Source organism: Eublepharis macularius, chromosome 2, assembly GCF_028583425.1.
Source record: "Eublepharis macularius isolate TG4126 chromosome 2, MPM_Emac_v1.0, whole genome shotgun sequence".
NCBI lineage: Eukaryota > Metazoa > Chordata > Lepidosauria > Squamata > Eublepharidae > Eublepharis > Eublepharis macularius.
The window spans coordinates 20,737,143-20,751,396 of NC_072791.1; the positions used below are offsets into that span (position 1 = coordinate 20,737,143).

At 41.4% G+C, this 14,254-nt stretch overlaps 1 protein-coding gene across 4 annotated transcripts in view; it reads left to right on the plus strand.

Moving 5' to 3' along the window:
- The window catches only part of PPP1R13B (protein phosphatase 1 regulatory subunit 13B), an 85,908-nt gene extending 71,878 nt beyond the window's left edge, over positions 1-14,030 (plus strand). For 2 of the 4 annotated variants that reach the window (XM_054971189.1, XM_054971190.1), the window contains exons 10-18: positions 1,894-1,995; positions 2,461-2,630; positions 4,169-4,670; positions 6,936-7,693; positions 8,576-8,713; positions 8,817-8,950; positions 9,334-9,500; positions 10,830-11,029; positions 12,672-14,030. In XM_054971189.1, coding sequence (XP_054827164.1) covers positions 1,894-1,995; positions 2,461-2,630; positions 4,169-4,670; positions 6,936-7,693; positions 8,576-8,713; positions 8,817-8,950; positions 9,334-9,500; positions 10,830-11,029; positions 12,672-12,713 — 2,213 coding nt within the window. In that variant the 3' untranslated portion in view covers positions 12,714-14,030. The remainder of the gene's footprint in view (positions 1-1,893; positions 1,996-2,460; positions 2,631-4,168; positions 4,671-6,935; positions 7,694-8,575; positions 8,714-8,816; positions 8,951-9,333; positions 9,501-10,829; positions 11,030-12,671) is intronic. The other 2 variants (XM_054971191.1, XM_054971192.1) reach the window with 1 other exon arrangement.
- Positions 14,031-14,254: the final 224 nt, after the last annotated feature.

A 14,254-nucleotide genomic window follows, 5' to 3' on the forward strand; every position in this document is an offset into this window, starting at 1 on the left:
CCATTTTTTAATACGGTCATCTAAGCACCAGCATACAGCTGCATACTAAATGGAAATGTTTAGACAGTTTGTCATGATTTGCTGTGTGTTTTCTATGCTTGTGTCCGTGTGTTTGTGCATATATGTGTGTGTGAGTGGTGCTGGTGTATATTATTTACTTGCAATAAAAAGATTTCTTTTTGATCTCCTCCATTGCTCTTTCAGACCTAAAAAAGCTAAACAGCTAATATTAATTACAGTAGTATTTCAAGTCTCACCAAACCACTAGGTTGTGGACATAATGATTCCATGGTGCTGTATACATTTTAGCATAGACAACAGGTATTACTTGTATATAATTTTGAATATTTTTTTTAGTGGTTTGTTTTTTAGATTGTTTATTATGTGGCTATGGACAATTCACTTTATTCTCTTACCCATTTTGTTTTCAAAAGTAAATTGGAGTTCACCTCAATGCCATGTAGTTTTCAGGTGCTTGGATATCTCTAACAGTCATCAAAGCCCCAAATAGCATTGGTTGTTGAGATGAAGGAGCTAAATTGACAGAATTTCACTTTCACTGGCATGACCTATTAAAAATGCCTCCAGCTCTGATTCAGGGAGATCCAGCTTCATGTGTGCCTGGGTACTGATGAGCATTCATTCAGTCAAAAAGACTCCTGTTTAAAATGCCATTTGCAGTTGGAATGTAAGTGTAGTAAAAGGCACAAGGGTATTAGGACCTGGAGTCAGCCCATCTTCTGTAGGTCCAGTTTATTTACTGTCAGCCTCAAAATAGGCAACCAGAATCTCCAAACTGACCTGAAACCCAGGGCAATCAGCTGTCAGTCACATTCAGTATGATCTCCCTCCTTCCCAAAGTTTGAACTCGGGTTTGCCATTCTGGATCACCAGAAACTGTACAAGTAAGTTTTGCACACAGCTTTTAGGCTTGTTGTACTTGAACCACAGGCCCTCTGTGCCACAGGAAAGGGGTTTTGAAACGGAGACTTTCAAAAATACTTTTTGCTTTAAAGAAAAAGAAAATGAATGACTTCCTGAACTTTTCTACAAAATGTATTGGCTTCTGTTCTTCAAAGAGTATTTTTGTATTCATCAGTGCTTAGAAAGTCAGGGCAAAGTTTTTGCCAATGTCTCACTTGAAAAGGATCTTTTTTTTGTTTGTTAAGTAAGCATTCATACCCACAGCTGCTTTTGCACCCTCATAGTTTGGGTTAGATCCAGAGGACTGTAAGTGGAGCAGAATTTGCAGCATGGATCTTTAGACGTTTCTCCTTTCCCACTACAGTCCCCTGCACCTCATGAAAGCCCCCAGGAACAGTGTAAGATCTGGAATAGGAGGATACAGGTGGAAAGGGAAATCCGCAGAAATGTACATTGAATCTTATTTTTCTCAAAAGGCTCCCTGATCCTCAGAAGCAGCCAAGGGAGGGGGGCGGGGAGATGCAGTGGGAAGGGAGAATCGGTGAAGATCAATTATACAAACGCCTGTTCCATTTGCAGTTCTATAGATCCAGTCCATTTTCCTGCTCTGAAACAGGAAAATAATGACTCTATACTGAACTGCTAACATAAATATGCCTTCCAAAATTAAGCTGGGAATGAAGGTTCCTAGTAGTGATTTGTTAACTTGGAGATTGACATGAATCTTTTACATGATTGCTTCAACTCAATACCGCCTACTTGACACAAATGAGAGAACCTCAAGAGCTACAGCTGTGTGTCTGGTAGGACACTTTTTCCTATATGTGGAATGTATTCACTGGATTAGTGTGCGTTGGTTTAATCTATGGCAACAGTTCATATTTAGAAAATTGCCCCTTATTTTCAGGTAGGTATGATGTTTGGGAGGAATGTATTCACTTGACTTTCTGATTTCTTGTACTACCCCAGATGATGGTAATAAAAGATCTTGGACAGTCTCAGACCTTGATGTTGGGCCTGAAGCCAGCTCTTCGTGGCACTCAGAAAACACAAAACAGCAGTTTTTGAACTGTATGTTGCACAAAGCTATAAGATACAATTATCTTTACTGTCAAATCAGAAATCAAAAGACTTAACTTTTAATTAATTTCCTTTCAATATGATATATGAAACCTACTTAAGTTTTAATCCAAAAGATTAATACTATTGTATTTATCCTTCATTTTTTCTGGAGCTCCCAGAAATTTGCAAAGATATCCCCACAATTATGAAGACTCTAGACCCACATTTAATAGTATTCAGAGCAACAACAGTATCACAGGCAGTTTGTTTTGCCTGAGGGTTAAGCATGGGACCCCCCACTTGATTCCAGCCCTTGCTTACAGTGCTGATTTTTGGTATCTTTAATCATACTCTGATGTTATTAATCTGAATAATTGATTCTGTCTCATTTTCTGTTTTTCTGTTGGAAATTTATTTATTCTTGATAAGTTTGCACATCGGTAACCCTTAAGTAATTTTTTTCTTTGTTTTAAGCAAATGATGGAAACTGGCCAGCACTTAAGCAGAACTCAGCTCCTGTGGTAAAGCCACCACAAATCTCCAGTGCAGATTGGAAGGAATCAAACATGGATGCTGCTTTAAAACAAGGAACGATTTCCAGTCAGCCTTTGTCGTCTTCAGTATTAGGGAGTACTGATAAGCTGGTGGGTTATTCTTCCTTGCCCTCTTTTTGTGTCGTAACAGGATCAATCATTTCATTCCTTTCACAGGACTGTGTTCATTATTCTCTGTGTATGACGTTTATTAAAATTTCAGACCATGCTTTGAGTCTCTCTGGCAAGATTCTGTATATCTCATATCTTGCCATGACAGGATCACTGCTATGAAAAATTTCTGTTTCTCCTCTTAACTTCTTGGTATTTTCTCCATGTGTTCATTTTTCCAAATCTCCTGTTTTGTTCTGATAGCTCTTTAAATGCTACACATCCTTATTTTACCCTTGCTTCTAATGCTTTTTCATCAACTTCTCACCCTGTCTTCCCCCTTCCTTTCATAGCTTACCTTCTAGGAAAAGAATTGTTGAGTCTGGTCTGGCTGGAGGTCCCACCCTCTGCTCTGGGAACCTTTCCCCTGAATTCCTATTGTACGGCGACTCTCTAGATACTTAGTGGGAAAGGAAATGCACTGTGCTTCTGCTCAGGGCCGTCTTCATTCATTCTGACTTCCCATATTTCACAGTTAAGCCCTGGCATTGAAAACAGATGCTGGAGTGGAGCACACTTTTTTTTTTGTGCTCACTTTGAACGGCTCCTTCTTACTGTTCTCTTATGGTCTTTGCTCTGTAGTTCAAATTATTTATATTTGACTTATATTGTAGGGTGTGTGTGTGTGTGTGTGTGTGTGTGTGTGTGAGAGAGAGAGAGAGAGAGAGAGAGAGAGAGAGAGAGAGAGAGAGAGAGAAAGAGAGAGACTGATAAAAAATGAAAACAAATAGACTTCAATTACCAAGTGAAGTTTAGCATGCCATATTGTTCATTACATTAAATGTTATTTTTTAAGTTTTGGAATTAGTTTATAGTACACACTTTGTGCTTCTTCCCTGTGAGCAGTAGGTAGATTACATTTTTGATGTAGCCCAGGGAAACCTAGTTTCCTGAAGACACTCCCCCCCCCCCCCTTGTCAGTGTAACTTCTCTAATGAGGAGCAGTAGAAATGTGAAAGAATAAAATCCTGTGGTAAGAGAGAAAATATAATTTAGCAGCGTGCACTAGGGGGAAAAGTACTAAGAAATCCTTATGTAAATAACATGAAATAATCTGAATGGACCAAACCATATGAAGAATCTGGGAAAAAATGTGGAGGAACTGCTTCCTTTCACAACATGGCACTACATGGGAAGGGATGTGATGCTTTCAGAGAACTAAATTTTGGATGGTGCTGTTAGGAAAATCTGTTCTACCCTATAAACCTGGGTACGTGCATATTTGGGCATTCAGCACTGCTTTCCTCCTTGTGCATCTTCTTCTGAATCCCTTTTGGAGGTGGCAGCAATACAGAAGAAAAGCTGCTTCACTTTGCAAGCATAAGCTTAGGTCCTTGTGGCTCCATAACATAGACCAAATGACTTTAGCTTGTTCGATTATGTTCACAGATACATTTTAAATTTATTTTCTCTGTGGGACAGAACAGCTTTCTTCGCTCTTTGCCAAACAATTTCTCTATTTTTCTTTTTTAATTTAGGGCCTTGATATGGGGAAGGTGCCACCGGCTATGACTGGTGTAAACAAGCCGTTGCCTCAAAACTATGGGACCTATCCAAGCACTGTTCCTTTAGGCACTGGTTCTACCAATTCCCTGGAAAGACGAAAGGATGGCAGCCTACCAAGACCAGGTTCTAGTGCAGCAAGTAGGCAAAGACCTGTCCCATTACCACCAGCAAGCAGCGTTCATCAGCCAAGCTCCTCCCAGCAAATCCAGCAGAGGATATCCGTGCCTCCCAGCCCCACATATCAACCTTCTGGTACCCCCTTATTTCCAGGTGGAGATGGCAGGCCTGATCTCCCCTTAACGGTGGCCATCAGGCCTTTCTTGGCTGAGAAAGGCTCCAGGCCCCAGTCTCCCAGGAAAGGGCCCCAGACTGTGAACTCTAGCTCCATCTACTCAATGTACCTTCAGCAAGCAACACCACCAAAGAACTATCAGCAGGCTGTATACAATACCCTCAACAAGTCTGTAAAAGCAGGTAGGCTAATTTGGTACTACCTTTCTCTCATGCAAATGATTTAACGGCTTGTTTGGTGCTTGGATCCTTTGGTACATACTCTTCGTTTCAGATTATGTAGGGGAACGTGTTATGTTCTCTGAGCAAAGGGTTCTACTAGCCTAGGATTCTTTAGCAACGTGTTATGTGCAGTATTGCATACTTTGACAGGGAACGACTCTCAGAAGAGGGACTGTGCTTTGTTGTAAATCTAAAATTAGGCTTTGTGATTAAGAAACAGTTTGGAATGCATCTCTTCCTTGCTCTGCCCCGGTAGTCAGACGTGGCGAGTGATATGTGCTTAGATTTATTTATTTTTTTAAAAAACCAAATTAAAGAAAATTGTTAGTATAATCTCAGTGACTAATGTTGGAACGTGCTTTATTTAGTATTTTCATGAGTGACTATCTTGAACAGATCAGGAAACATGAATATATTTCGTAGTACATTTCTAGAAGAGATGTATGGAGGGATTAATACTTCGAGAAAAGACATTGATAAGGTCTAATTTAGTTGACTTTCAAGTAGAAGGAATACAAAGAGGAACAACTGGAAATATTACAGGAATAGAAAGATTAAACCTTGTTTGGCCTGCTTAGCCTCAAAGAATGCAGGGAATGGGGGGGTATGATTAATAATAAATAATAATAAAATTTGATGTATATACCGCCCTTCAGGACAACTTAATGCCCACTCAGAGCGGTTTACAATATCATTATTATCCCCACAACAAAACACCCTGTGAGGTGGGTGGGGCTGAGAGAGCTCTGAGAGAGCCGTGACTGGCCCAAGGTCACCCAGCTGGCTTCAAGCGGAGGAGTGGGGAATCAAACCCAGCTCTCCAGATTAGATCCCGCGCTCTAACCACTACGCCAAACTGGCTCTCCAGAAGGGGTACCGAGCAAGTTACTTATGTTCTCTGCATTCCTGAATGTGGGTACAATAACTAAAGGGCTAGTGGCCATTAATAAATTCAGGCGGGGTCAGAGTTTTTAAAGATGTCAAATTATGCACTAGTATCTCTAACAGTTGAGGAAGCAAAGAACATGATAAGAAAGCAAAGAGTTTTTGGTTGCAGATACAATCATCGATTCAGAAGATTTTGAAGATTAAACTTCAGCTGAAACCAGAGACTTTTCTGCTGGGAATAATGGACAGCCAGTTGGGAAAAAGTTTTAGAACACTGTTTTTATACTTTATTACAGCAGCAAGAGTACTTTATACACAAAAGTGGAAAACTACAATATTGCCTACAGTGGAGGAATGGTTGACAAAAGTTTTGGAGTTTGCATTAATGGCAAAACGTACTGCATTAATTAGAGAAAGGACGTTAGTTAACTTCTTGACTGAATGGAAACCATTGATAGACTTTTTGCATGAAATGGATAACAAGGATTTGATGACCTCTGGATTTATGGATTAAGAAACAGGAACGATAGAAAAAAGAGGGGTTTTGTGACTAACTTAGAATAAGTGGGACTCTAGAAATGATATATACTTGTGGAGGAGAAAATCAGAACTCAACTTGTAGTGTAATTTAGGGGTTTTTTTGTTTTTTATTTTCTTTTCCTCTTAATTTTATAGATATATGTATTGTTAGTGTTATGTTTAGAATTGTGTTTTTTTTTCTTGTTCTCTATGTTTGTTGTTTATTGTTTTGTGGTGTGTAGTTTGTAGTTTAAATAAAGAAAATTTTAATACCGAAAGATGTCAAATTATGCAATAGTATCTCTGACAGTTAAAGAAGCAAAGAACACGATTGGTTTCTAGACAAATTTGGAGAACAAATGTGTCATTTTAATTATGTAACTCTGTTCTTATGGTTCATTTTGTGGCATCAGGAAAATGTGCCACTCCCAGAGTTTTATGTATGATATTTCCTCCTTCCCTTTGAGGCATTAGATGTTGCCACGACAGAGACGGGTGCCAAGATGTAATCTCAAGCCCCAATAAAACACTCTATTGGAGGGAGTCAGAGTTATGTCCAGATTTCTCTACATAAGCGAAAGGCACTTCCATACACCATACCGGGGGTGGGGGGTGTCACAATTTTATCTACCAAAATTATTATAATTGCTGAAAAATCAGTTTCTTTATGTAGTTTCATCATGCACTAGGAGCAGTTTTCAAATCAGCAGTTGCCATTGCTAATTTTTATTATGACTCTGAAAAGAAACAACAGCATTGACACCAAAATTATTCCTTGTTACTTTAGAACCATTCCTCACGGCCTCTTTCCCCCTACAGTTTACGGGAAGCCTGTTGTACAGTCTGGTTCAACTTCTCCTTCGCCTTTGCCATTCCTTCATGGATCTTTACCAGCCAACGCATCACAACCTCAGCCTCCAAGCGACAGTAGTGAAAAAGATCAGGAGCTGGAAAACGCCCCGCCGTCTGGAGAGAACAGCAATGTAGAAAACATTCCCCGCCCCCTCAGCCCCACGAAACTGACACCCATTGTTCATTCCCCACTTCGCTACCAAAGTGACGCTGACCTGGAGGCTCTTAGGAGAAAACTTGCCAACGCACCCAGGCCTCTGAAAAAGCGAAGCTCCATCACAGAACCGGAAGGCCCCAGTGGACCCAATATACAGAAGCTCCTGTATCAGCGCTTTAACACCTTAGCGGGGGGAATAGAAGGGGCCCCTTTTTATCAGCCAAGCAACTCGCAGGACTTCATAGGCACACTGGCAGATGTCGATAATGGAAACACAAATGCCAATGGCAACATTGAGGAGCCTGTTTCTGTGCCACCCACAGCTCCTCTCCCTGACGAGCCTTCCTCCGACGCCAATGACAATGAACTTCCTTGTCCTGCAACCGAGGAACTGATCAGTGTGGAAACCACAACTCAGACACCTGAAACAACTGAGGATGATAACAACAACAATCCTGCCGTAGCCCTGCCCATTGAGCGCCCCCCTAGTCCCACCCCCGAAGGCAATTCCCCAGTGGAAGATGAAGTGCCGCTGCCACCCGCTCCTCCTCCTCCTCCACTTCCTATGGTAAGTTATAGTGGAGAGCAGGTGGGAGTTGTGGTCTTTAAAGGTAAGGCTTAACTGTTCCATTTACCAAGTGCTCTGACAGTGTTTTTGTTCCTCTCTGGGCTGTAAGTTTTAATCCTTTATACAGCAACACCCCCCACACACACACCTTAGTACACACTGATATTGTTAACAGAAACAGCCAATCAAGCTGGGTGTAAGACAGAAGTGTCACTTAGGACAAGTCTTGCGCAAGCATGGGATGGATGAGGTCTAATGTGCATCTCTCTTGGAGGAGACACACCTGCTGGCAGGCCTGCACAGCTGAAGACAACCAGGTGTTGCTGCCTGCCAGGGCATAGCAGTTTTCCATAGTTTGGTACATTCCTAGACAGGCAGATAAAACAGGTTTATTAAGCCACTTAAGGACTCTGTTTGGCTTGATGGGTCACAGGCGTTGCAGATCTATCTTCAAAACTTTGGATCTTCAAATGGGTCGTGCCTTGATCTGGGTGGGCCGTGCCATCAGTATTTCCATTTTATGTTTAAGCGATTTAAGCAATAGGAGAAAGAAAATGAAAGGGGTTGGCACGTATGGAAGAAATTCACTCCATGTTGCAGGTTGCGGTTAAAGTTTGGTTCTGAGTAAGTTGATGGCTGCTGCGATAAGGTGTTAGAACAGACCAAGGATACTCCCTTTCAGCTGCATCTTGATGCCAAAAAGAAGAGCAGAAACCAAGTTAGGAAGGTGCTTGTTTCCACTTATGGATTTTAGTTCCAGATGACATGGACTTCAGAAAATTAAAACAGAGTAAGACGTAACCATCCTCACTTGGATTGAATGCGATTCGAAACCTTGAGATAGTTATGCTGTTGGAAACCTCTGCCATCTCTATTACGCAGGCCAAGCGGACCAACCTGAAGAAACCCAATTCTGAGAGAACTGGTCACAGTTTGAGGGTCAAGTTCAACCCGCTGGCCCTCTTGCTGGATGCCTCACTGGAGGGAGAGTTTGACTTGGTGCAAAGGATCATATATGAGGTAGACTTTTCAGTGCAGTTAGACTCTTTGGCTCTGTTTTAATGATAGACAAAATTTAAATTTAAGCCTCATGCAGTCCCCCCCACCCCTTTTGTTGCCTCAGGTGGATGATCCCAGCAAACCTAATGATGAAGGAATCACCCCTTTGCACAACGCGGTGTGTGCTGGCCATCACCACATAGTGAAGTTCCTGTTGGATTTTGGGGTCAATGTGAATGCGGCCGACAGTGACGGATGGTAAGAGCCCATGCAGTGCACCCTGTTGCAGTGTACACCTTTATTCAGGCAATGCAACAAAAACTAGTCACATAAAAAAATTAGCAGCGTGTCGGACTTGAGAGCAAAGCCTGTCCCGTGCAAAGGGCTGCCCGGCCAGCAAGTTTTACACACCCTTAGTGACTCTCTCGACAAATCAAGCAGCTGCTTTTAGAAGAACACCTCTGTCTTGCAAGCTAATGATACTGCTTCCAGGGAACACTGGGAATTCTCCATACCGAGTAGTTTCTCCCATTGGCTTGCCTCCCCCTTAGCTTCTCTTTCACTGAGACGGCATCTTGGCACACGTTACCGCGGGCTCTGCTTCTCCTTATGTTGAATCATCTACACTCGCTTTATTTCAGGACCCCTTTGCACTGTGCGGCATCTTGCAACAGCGTTCACCTCTGCAAACTCCTTGTCGAATCGGGAGCAGCGATTTTTGCTTCAACTATAAGTGACATAGAAACAGCAGCAGACAAGTGTGAGGAAATGGAAGAGGGTTACATTCAGTGCTCCCAGTTTCTGTATGGTAAGTTAGAAGACCACATACATGTTTGAAGATTCAGAGCTTTGCTTGAATATGGCCCTTGATTTCAGGGTCTGCAGTATTTTCAGCGCCTGCTTCACACTACAGATCTGCTTCTAAACAACAGATAATCTTTTAAGGCAGGCCACCCTGTGGTTGTAGAGAGACACACGAGGATATCAAATAGAAGTGCAGAATTTGCAAACAAAATAGTGATTTTGCCAAACTGCTATCATACTGAGATAAAACTAACAACGGGTGGGGGGAATGGAAGTAACTGCAGGTGGCCGTTTTAGCCATTGGCTCTAAGAGTTGTGGTTGTGTAGTTGATTGAAACCAGTCCTAACCAGAAGTAAATGTTTGTGAACTTTCCAGCTGTTCAGAAGTTTTGCAAAAGCTGTCAGCGTGCAAGGGCTTGGGACAGGTGGGGCTGTTGATTCAGCAAAGCAGGGTTAGTCACTGTGTGTGGCAGTTTTGGTGTGTATAGAAGAAAGTATCAGTAGGGGAATGTCAGAGAATGGACATACAACAATTATTACACAATCTGAAATCTTCTGCTATACTCCAATTTTATCGTTTCTACCTTGGACCAAAGAATAGCACTTGCTTTAATTATGAAGGTCCTGCCGCTGGCCAGAGGGGAGAATTATTCTTTTTGTTAACAGCAGTGGGAATAATTTCTAGGCCCCGCAAGTACAATTTGGCCACTTCGGAAGGATACTGTTCAGTCTAATGAAGTTGGAGAAGCACAAATAGGTATTTACCATTTCAAGCAGTAGAGGACAGTGGCTTTCTGCTGACTGCACTGGGGCAAGGGCTGTGCTTGTCCTGTTATAGTTTAAATGGATTTGTTCAATTGGGGCACCAGCTTTTGAACCTGGATGGGACTGCACAGAGCTGATTGCTTCCAGGAGACAGGCCATGTTTGCCTTCCTTCATTTCTCCTTAGAAATTTCACCCTCTGTATTATTAAAAATCAGTTTCATATTATTACTTGATCAGAGAGCTCAGGACAGGCTTACAGTTGGGCGTAACTTGCAGCCACACGGACAAAAACTATATTAGTCATACGGAGGGGTGGGGGGGAGGAGACTGCCTTTGTCATCTTGTGTCAGAAATCGAACTCCCTCAAAACCCAGTCTGATTGCTATGGTTGCATTTAGCGGGATTTGATAAGGAGCAGATAGACGCCTTATACGGCCTACCCCTGGAAATGAACACCCCGTCATGTAAGACAGCTCAGGCGGCCATGTCATGCTTGTTTCCCAGCTGATGGTCACTGTTTATCCAGCATCTTGAAAGCTTGCGTTCCCACTTTCTTTTTGGAAATAGGTGTACAAGAGAAGCTGGGAGTCATGAATAAAGGGGTAGTGTATGCCTTGTGGGATTACGACGCTCAGAACAATGACGAGTTGTCATTCCATGAAGGAGATGCAGTTACCATTCTAAGACGCAAAGATGATAACGAGACAGACTGGTGGTGGGCTCGGCTCAATGACAAAGAAGGCTATGTGCCTAAAAATCTCTTGGGGGTAAGTGCAACAGGATTTGTATCTTGAGCTGGTTAAATAAAATGCTTTTCAGAAAGTGTCAGTATTGCTTAAATAGGAATCTTTTTGTTTTTGCTTTGAAACAGAAAAAAAGTTGCTACAGCTGAGTGCAATAGTACCATGTACTTTAGAACACCCCCCACCCCTCAGAAACAGAGATGGTTCAAGGATTTAAATACTTCACGTACATTTAGGCTCATCTTCTTGACTACATTAGTCACATGCAGTTTTTTCCCCTAGACACAGAAAACTTGTGCATGATTTTCGCCTTCCACACCCCATCAGAGTGAGGTGGTACAACGTTGGGTGGGTGGTTTTTCTGCACCTCTGAAGGTTTGGGATAATCACTGGTGCATTTTTAAGTGTGCTGTTAACTTTTTATTGTTCTGACTAGTAGTGTCTGTAATATAAGAGGCTGTGACATCTCCATGAACTTTCAGAGACAAATACAATTCAAAGTGTGCATAGTTTTCCTCTCATAGGTGGTGATAAATCATATCCTGGAAACAAGAGTTATCTATTCAAATGCAGATAGGAAGAAATTTAGGCTGCAAAGTCATATCTGTGTCACAGGAGAGAGGTTTCTCTCCACTTGAAGTTAAGGTATTTTGCAGATAAGCACACGATCTTTCCTTTTTTGTCATTCGGAAAATCATGGAAAAATAGAAGCCAATGCCTTTCTAAAAAGAGCATGTGAAAGGTTTTTTTTTTTTTTTTAAATCCCTTTCCTGAGATCCAAAGGCTTGTTAACACAGGAAGCCTGTCCTGAAAAAGGAAGCTGTGGTGCAGTTTTCTTAAAAGCAAGTGGCCTTGTCTGTGTTAGGTTTTTAGTGACGCTTGGAGCAGATTAGATGCACACAGGTAGTATACATCTGCTTTGGACTTCTCTGGATTCGAAGCTTCAAACCTGCACCCTTAAAGATCCTTGAAAGTAAGCTGGTAGCTTTTAAGATAAAGACGAACAGTAGTAACCTGTTAAAATTCAGTCCTGCAAAAATATTTTTTGAAGAAGAACTGATTTCCCTACGGTTAGTAGTCATGCAGCAAATGCTATCCAGTGCAAGTTCATCGTAACTTCTAGGCTGTCTTAAAGTACTCAAGGCTTGCCAAAGGCTAGCTTTGTAGATAAAGTACTTTATCAAGTAGTATTCTAGCTTGTTAATTAATGGACTTGATGCAGAAATTATCGAATGAGAGCCAGTTTTGCCCAGCCCCCCATTTTCACAGCAAACCCCCTCCTTACAGTGCTGTGTGGCTCTTTGTCCACAAAGATCTCTTTAGCAGTGGATTTCTGAGTATAATTGGGGTGTTTCTGCTTCACAAGACCCAACCAAGTATCTCAGAGACATTTCCTAATGCGGGGGGGGGGGATTAAGATTCACCTTGGTTCTATTAAAATAGTTTATATAAAAGCCAACCTACAGTACTATATATTTATATATGCTAAAATAATGCCTCGCATGAGATTCTTGTATCAAGAAACGTTTTTTAAGATACTGGCAGAGACTGAGAACTGTAGTTCTGCATGACTGTATACCATCTGTCAGCATAAAAAAACACTTTAAAATAAAGAACCAATTCAATTAAAAGGCCCAAATTTAATCTCAAATTCATTTTATTGCAGTTATACCCAAGAATAAAGCCTAGGCAACGGACTCTTGCCTGAATTCTATCCTTTGGCAGTGCAATATCATGCCGGCAACTGGAAGATGAAAGTATACACTGGAGACATTTTCAATCACATTTCACCAGGAGAAATAAAGCTATACTTGTTTTAAATGGTGCTCTTGTTAATATATTGGACAGCATTTGAGGTTTTCAATCTGCAGTTTGTAAGTGAGGTCTGCTCTATGTTAACTCACCCAGTAAGTGGGAGAGGTACTCAACACAGCGTATAGTATTTCTTTTTGCCAGTCAGATTAAAGAGAACAAACTTACTTGTGCTAAATGTTAAAAAAACCTTTTGCAAAATGCAGATATGCTGTCTGATCTGTTCTAGTCCACAGTAACTATCCTGACATGTCAAGACCTTTACTATTAAAATTGTCAGCTGAATGTTGAGTTTGCTGTGTAAATCCTTTAAAAGATCTTGGAGAGAGTTGACCGCTGGGAGTTGCCAACAGCCTTCTAGTATCAAGAACTTAATGACAAAACAGAGAAGCATCAACGCTGAATGGATTTTTGCACATTTCTCAAAACCGCACTTGTTCCTTCACTTGATGTTTTTCTTGATATTTCTTGCTTATAGCACCAATTTAACTTCCCCTTATCCTGTTACGCTTTCTCAACCCCCCCCCCCCCCACACCCTGAATTGCCTCTTCTGGAGAAACCCAAATTCTGATTTGAGGGATTTGTATGTTTATATGGAAGAAAAGTGCAATAGTTGAAAAGGGTAAGAGTAAAGTTATTTTTTAAAAAAGCTAAAGGGTTCATGTTTAAGAACCTTTAGATCTTAGTTAGAAGGTGACTGAAGGACAGGAGAAAGGCCTGGTTGGTTGTGCAGCATGGAAGGGAGAAGGAGGGACTCGTTATGGGTAAAGACAACTTGCTGTTTGGGCTGAGACAGTGCCTCTGGTTCTTGGCAGCCCTGCATCTAGTGCCAGGGTGAGTTATGCAATAACTTAATCCACAATGCAAGTTTCAAGCAAAAAAAGCACTTCATTGGAATATCAATTGTACATGATTTTATACACAGAAGTCTATTTTGAACTTCCCATAACAGCTGTAGCCACATGTTTGATAATTTCCTCCCAGTGACACAGTAGGCCAATGGGCTGTATTCATGTCCATGTTGTGCATAATTTATATATCCACGGATGCAGTGCTGTAAGTTGCTTTTACCACTGTTTAGCATTAATTGTATATATTGTGGTGACAAGAAGTGAAAGGGTATTATTGTAAAAGAATATTTGCTAAATGAATGTGAGCCTATGATACACGGCTCATCCAGTGTGCACAATAAACTACTGCTATGGTACAGTTGCTCTTTCACGTGTGTGTTTTAAAATTCTTTGAAGGAGAATTTGAATATAAGAGAGCCCAGAAAGTTAATTTTGCTCATTTATCACATCTGCCCTGTATTTCCTAGAGGTAGGGCAAGCCAACTTGCTAGAGTTCTTCCGAAGTTCTATTACATTCTACAAAAGTGACATCAAGCCCTGCTTGGCCCTGTTTAAAAATGGAGACTTCAAAGACAACCGAGGCTT